A 6,358-nucleotide genomic window follows, 5' to 3' on the forward strand; every position below is an offset into this window, starting at 1 on the left:
AAGCAGAGATTAAAGGGAGCGCATTAAACCGGTGCGCAGGGAGGAGAAGAAAGAAGTGCAGAGCAGGACTTTGCGCAAAGTGGTCGGTAACTCCGCAGGCTTACAATCATCAAACTCGCGTTTTCATCCAAACGCAGGCTGTGGCGCAAGAGGCTGCAGTTTAGGGGAAACCTGATTTGTTTTGCTTATTCTTCTTAAAGAAAACTTTTTGAAGCATCAACTTGTTCACTTAAATTTGTAATTCCACCGACAGTCTGAGAGCTTTGACACCGAATGCAAGCTGCGCAATTAAAATTCACATTTAAGCTGATTGGTTCGCCTCGCATTTGTTTGTGCAAATATTCAGTCTTGATCTCGGAAAGGGGCAACTTTGAAACAAACAAGTTTCTCCTATAAGCAATTCACAGACATGATGCGCAAAATTGTATGGATCGCAACTTATTTGAGTTACTCTCCAACAAAAATCTCTCAAAATAATGTAACCAGGATCATCTTTATTTATAAATAAAATTGTTTTTTAATTGACGTCTGTATAGGCCGTTGCGACTATTTCCTTTACTTTGGTTAAATAGATTAAAAGGGCAAAACACATTTTCAGATAGGAGGAGACTAAAAAAATGTCACTTTGGTGCCGATTTAAACAGTCGGAGAATTGGGAAAGATTACAAAAACGCTTGCAGGTTATTCTCTAAATTACAGTCGTATTAAAAAGTAATTTAGAGTGCAGAAATAGCTGCTAAATGTAGGCGCATTCGGCCAGAAGTGCATGTTTTATGTGCGCGCTTATGAATACATTCATCTCAACGACAAAATGGGGTAAAAAAATTATCTATCTCATTAAAAAGTTTCATTTTTACAACAAAAAATAAAAATGGCTATTTTAAAATTGCATGGAGGGCCATGGCTTCTGTTTTGTAAATAAAAGCGCGTCGAAAACGCATTCCAGTTAAAAAAAAAAGTAATTAGGAAAAGAAGTCTATTAATTTTCAGAGAAAATATTTGGCAAGAGATTGAAAGTTAAACGTTTTATTTGTAAACATTAAATATTTCTTTATCTCTAAAGTTTTTGAATTGGGCACCGAATGCGTTACACAAATGAGACGGTGATGCCAAAGGTGTGGGCCTGAATCATACACTCATGAAGCTCTTCATAAAGATGAAATATTAATTATTTTTGCCACTTCCAAAGCTATTAAATCATAACTAGCTAGACGTTTATAAGACATTAAAACATAGACAACGTGCTCAGCATGAACTTGGATGGGTTGGAATCGTTTAAATTGCACCATGCTTAGTGTAGCTTTTGGCAATAGAAATAATAAATATATAGAAACGTTTATATTCAACAGCAACAATACTTACAGCACATACAAACAAGGAATGTCTGTGACAGTTTTACAAACACCATGGGTCCCTCATTTTCTATACAGATGAAATAATTTTTTTCCACATATGCATCATACAGAAAAAGAGTGCCATAACTACGAATCTGTATCAAATCTAGCAGACTACATAGTGTCCGGTATATATATTATATAGACATCACCTCAGCAAGTGCCTATAAATGAAAAAAGAAAAATCAGAAAGTGGAACATGCGTTGTCTTATCTGGATTTTTGGGATCCTGTCAGAAACACATATAGGCACGAGTCCAAAAAGAAAAGCTTTTCATTATAACAAACTTTATACAGAGATTATAAACCGATGCGCTGGATGCATCCCATTTTCTATCATTATAATATACAGGGTTTGTGTGCGTGTACTTTTATATATACTGTTTATATAAATGGAATATATTACAACTTAGTGATTCAGCAGAGCCGACGTTCAATAAACAAGAAGGGCTTGAAAGAGATTTCTGCTAAAAAAAAAACATCCACCTAATTCGCACAGAATAAAAATAGAACAAAAAGAAAAATGTAAAATAAAAGGCCTGCAGCGATAAAACTCAGTTTCTTCCGTTACTTTTGATGTTGCCTAAATCCTTATAAGTTGTTCTAATAGCTTACGGAGCTTGCAAAAAAGACAAAAAAAAAATTAGAAACTGTAATCTGATAAGTTTGTCTCAGTCTTTTTGGAAGTTCTTTGAAGTTTGGCTAGTGCGTAAAACTCAGAAGGGTAGGGTGTCAAGGAAAAGTTTGTCAATTATTGCTGGTGGGGGGACAAGGTCTTCCAGCTTTAGGTAAAAGATACGCTGCAGACCTTGGGTACAGAGCGTGCGCAGTTCGGGGAGCTTCCCCAGGAGTTTTGATAGGTAGTTGGGACGATTCAAGCCACCGCTATTAAACGTTACTTGATCTTTGAGGCAGTTCACTATCTTGTTTTGAAGATCCTCAACTCTCTTAGGTTCCTTAAGCCCGTGCCGTTCTGAAAATAAAGGGAAAAAAAGAGCAAACAATGATGAGGAATGTTCTACTAGATTTTTTAGCGCATGCAGCTCCTTTACGTGCCGCTGTTTTTACGCACCTGTTACCATCGCTAGAGCTGCGATGCAGGAGAAAGCTGAGATGTCTATATTCAAGCTCTGTAAGTTAGAAGAAAACTCCACGATTGCATCCACCCACTCTCCAAACCCGCGGACGCATTGCAGTCTGTGTAACACCACTCCATTGCAAAAAATAAGTTTCCCTTCCACTGGATTGGACCTGCAATTAAAATTAAAATCCCTTAATTAGACTTGGCAATAAAAATGGATTTAAGAGGCGTCTAATTATTAGGCAGCTAATAAAGCCAAAAGCAATGAAGCTTAAAGGAGGAAATCCTGATTATCCAAAGTTTGGGTGGGGATTTATATCACCCTTTCTTCCTCTCACCTGTATGCCAGCCGCAGGACGAAGAGCTCCAGGAAGGCGGATTCAAAGAGGAGATCTTGATCTTGCTTCGGCAGATCAGAGAAGCCCGGAATCTTCTCTGCCCAGCCCCGGATGATCTCCATGGAGCCCGTCAGGAGATCATAGAATTGCTGAATGTGCTGAGTGTTGTCTCCAGTCATTTGGTAGTCAGGGTTTGCCTGGAACTGGAATTTAATTTAAACAGCGCCTTAATGAGGTCCTTTAAAATATATAATCCGTGAAATTGCAAATGGCCATTTCTAAGACAGAGTGAGAACTACTCACTATGAAATTCATGTCTTCTTTTTATTAAATTCTGCATTTCAAAGTTATTGACTTAAAATGTGCCGCATTAAAAGCTCGACAAAGTTTAAAAATGTGCGTCGTGTTAATAAAAACGGCCAGTTCAAGCGTCTGGCAGAAATTGAGTTAATAAAAGCTTTCAATCATGGTTTGTTTTTTCTTCCTCTCTCTTAGATGTTGTCTGAGTGAAATTTTTTTCCGAACATATTTGTCTTACTCTTGAATAATCCAGCGCAGACATGGAGGGATTGGAGTCCACATGGGCCCTAACAAGTGCGCTTATGAGGCTCACCGGCGGCGAAGGTGGGGAGGGCTCCTGAGGACTTTTGGGTTTGGATGGCAGGCGCCCTCGTCGTCCTTTCAAATTATCCGTTCGGACAACTGCATGGATGGAAAATGGACATGATCCACACACGCTTCTGCAGAGAACTTCATATGCACACGTGAACATTTGCTTTTACGCACACTTCTGAAATCTTTTTCAAGCATGATTTGGACGTACCTTCTCTTACCATGCCGACCACAAGGCACTTCTGGAAACGGCAGAACTGACAACGATTTCTTCGGCGTTTGTCAACAGGACAGTTTTTATTCGCTAAACACACGTATTTGGCATTTTTCTGAACCGTGCGCTGGAAAAGAGATACAAAGAAAAAGCAAAATGTCACGCTTTGTAAAGCAGTAGAAATGACCTTAAATACTCTTGGTGTAACAGGACACACACAAAAAATATATAAAAAAGATGCAATGTCAGTACTTTATCACACGTTTGGGACTGACGCACACGAATCAACAAGAGGGAATTGAGCAGCTACCGGCCGCTCATCCGTGATCTGTCATATTTAACGTGTTCCTCTGAGGCCAGCTTTGTGTGAACAGGAATGAGTGTCACCCGGCTGTTTCGTGCGCGCTCTTATAGTTCCTCTGATGATGTTTGGAAAAGCTCATAATGAAAAGAGGATTCTATTAAGTGGCATTATTTTTTCTTTACAAAATTTCGGCCTCTTTAACTTTAACGCAGTGATCACTGAAGTCTGTCCTTTAAGTAAGAAAGAAAAAAAACTCAGAAAGAGTCAGTTGTGGTTGTTTTCACGTCGGCCCACCTTGAAAAATCCTTTGCAGCCCTCGCAGGTTCTCACTCCATAATGCTGGCAGGCTGCGTTGTCTCCACACACCGCACACAGACCCTCGTTTGACGGAGATCCTCGGGACGGGGGCGACGGCACTTGGCTGTCCACCAGCTGGTGCCCGTGGCTGAGTTGCAGGGAGTGGGGGAAAGCCAGACCGGCCTGTTTCCTTATGGCGCTGGGCACGGCAAAGCTCTGACCGTCCAGGCCACGGTGCGCACCCGGGTTGTCGTGCGTCATGGAGACGTGCAGCGGCCCGTCAAAGCGCATTTGGCAGCTGGAGACAGGCGTGCCAGGCGGGGACTGCTTGAAAGAGAACAGCGAGAGTCTCGACACCGGAGTTTTGCGCTGCTCCATCATGTGAGATGTGGCTGCAACATAGTTCTGGTGGAAACTGTGGAGGGAGCCAGGGTCCTCCCACATGTGATTAGGCTGAACTTGGAAGTTTGGTGTACTCGGGGCGTGAGGTGATGAGGGCTTGAAGTACATGGGCCCAGTGTGAGCGATCATTTCCTCTGACTGAGGCGGCAGGTGGCTCTGCTGATGGTAGCTGTGCATCTGGACGTCCTCCACCTTGATGGAGGATTGTTCTCCAGAGTGGGGCATCTGATACAGACAGGGCGGTTTCACGTCGTAACCGGTGTTATAGTTGTCCATGAATGTGCTGAAACTCGGGAGAGAAGTGGTGGCTGTGATCTCGGTGTTGGTCAAGTCCATGCTAAACTTTACAAACTCGGGTGTTAGGAAGTCGCAGCTGTACTCTCCTGCGGTGTGGTAGCTGTAGCTCTGGGAAGCAGGACTGGCTCCTTGAGGTGATGATCCATACTGAGCCTGAACGCAGGGCATGGCTGAAAATCCAAGCGACAGCAGTTTTAGATAAATGAATAAATGTCCAACCTTTTTCAAAACGGATATACATCTTTACAATAAAAAAAAATCTGAAAAAACGTGTTTCTTATTAAAAAAATTATTTAATAATCCACATCCTACCTCAAGTCTTCTGAAAGTTTTCCAGGGACACTTGAAATTGATTACGCCAGGAGTTGTGTGGGTGCCGGGATTGAAGAGATCGTCTCTAATCTGGATCTTCCTCTAATAAAAACACAAACCTTTGGCATTTACTCAATTGAAAAATATCACAATATGAGGCCCACAGAAATAATCATGAAATCCGAAAAATCCTCCTGCACATTTGCGCTCAAAAGTTAAACGTAAAAACGCTATAAAATGATGAAATCTGAGAGTGTTTGTTCAATAAATCAACAAAAGTTATGTTGATTAAAATAAACAAATTGCATTTATTCTTTTAAAGTGTCTGGTGTTTCGTGTGATACTAACTTTGCGCACGAGTGCAAACTAGTCCAAAAACCCAAAAGTTAAAATATGAAATTATAAAAAGCAAACACTAAATAAAAACGCAGAGTTAGATCTTAAGTTGTTGCATTATTTCTGCTTAAAACATGTTCATATTGACATGTTCAAAGAGGGAGATGCGAGTCAAGCGCACTAACAGAAACAGAAGAAGATGCGCAAATCTTACCTCTTTCACATCAGGATCAGTACTCTCGGTCCATGCGATAAGCATGTAGTTGGAATTCATCAATTTTAGTAAAAGCTCCAAATCATGAGCAGCGATGCAGCAGCAGCGCCAGGCGGGCAGGCGAACCGTGCGACTCCTCTTACTGACAGCAACGCGAGCGTCAAACTATCCAGGCTGCCAATGTGGCTTTGTTTATGTGAGCTCTGAAAGCAGTGGCCCACGTGTTTGGCTGCGCGACGTCATCTGCGTCGACACAGACGTCGACCAATCCGCTGGGGTGCTTTTCTTGAGTCCCAATTTTTCCTGTGAGTATGTTGGTGCTGTGGTATGCCATCTATGTAGTTTCCCACATGGAAATTAGCAGAGATGCAGAAGTGGGAGAAGCCACCTAAAGTCACCTCACACACACCTGACCGTTTACTCTGAACTTTGATTATTTTGGACCAACAATGGGATGGGGTTGATTTTATTGTATTTGGCACAAGTAAAGTAAATGATGCGTCCCAGGTCTGCCAGTTGAATTTCATTCAGAAGTATATCTTAATTTATATTAGGTTC

The 6,358-nt window shown here is 41.5% G+C and overlaps 1 protein-coding gene across 2 annotated transcripts; it reads right to left on the reverse strand.

Moving 5' to 3' along the window:
- Positions 1–1,010: 1,010 nt before the first annotated feature.
- On the reverse strand, positions 1,011–5,998 carry nr4a2a (nuclear receptor subfamily 4, group A, member 2a). 2 transcript variants are annotated; one of them, XM_020713168.3, is made up of 8 exons: positions 5,801–5,998; positions 5,251–5,352; positions 4,237–5,108; positions 3,636–3,765; positions 3,426–3,514; positions 2,813–3,015; positions 2,466–2,644; positions 1,011–2,366 (listed from the first exon to the last, which is right to left on the reverse strand). In XM_020713168.3, the coding sequence occupies exons 3-8, from the start codon at positions 5,104–5,106 to the stop codon at positions 2,110–2,112; spliced, it is 1,728 nt and encodes a 575-aa protein (XP_020568827.1). In that variant the 5' UTR covers positions 5,107–5,108; positions 5,251–5,352; positions 5,801–5,998; the 3' UTR covers positions 1,011–2,109. The 2 variants fall into 2 exon arrangements, with proteins under 2 accessions (XP_020568827.1, XP_011488017.1); XM_011489715.3 differs by having other exon boundaries at positions 3,351–3,514.
- Positions 5,999–6,358: the final 360 nt, after the last annotated feature.

The sequence above is a fragment of the Oryzias latipes genome, chromosome 21 (genome assembly GCF_053564925.1).
Source record: "Oryzias latipes strain Hd-rR chromosome 21, Olatipes_Hd-rR_3.1".
Taxonomy (NCBI): Eukaryota; Metazoa; Chordata; class Actinopteri; order Beloniformes; family Adrianichthyidae; genus Oryzias; species Oryzias latipes.

Bases quoted from the DNA above. Each gene is read 5' to 3' on its own strand.
- nr4a2a (XM_011489715.3), bottom strand. From the start codon at position 5,106: ATGCCCTGCGTTCAGGCTCAGTATGGATCATCACCTCAAGGAGCCAGT. The intron at 2,645-2,812 runs GTGAGAGGAAGA...TTTTAATTGCAG, and splicing joins GTCCTGCGGCTGGCATACAG to GTCCAATCCAGTGGAAGGGA. The intron at 2,367-2,465 runs GTGCGTAAAAAC...CTTTATTTTCAG, and splicing joins AGCTCTAGCGATGGTAACAG to AACGGCACGGGCTTAAGGAA.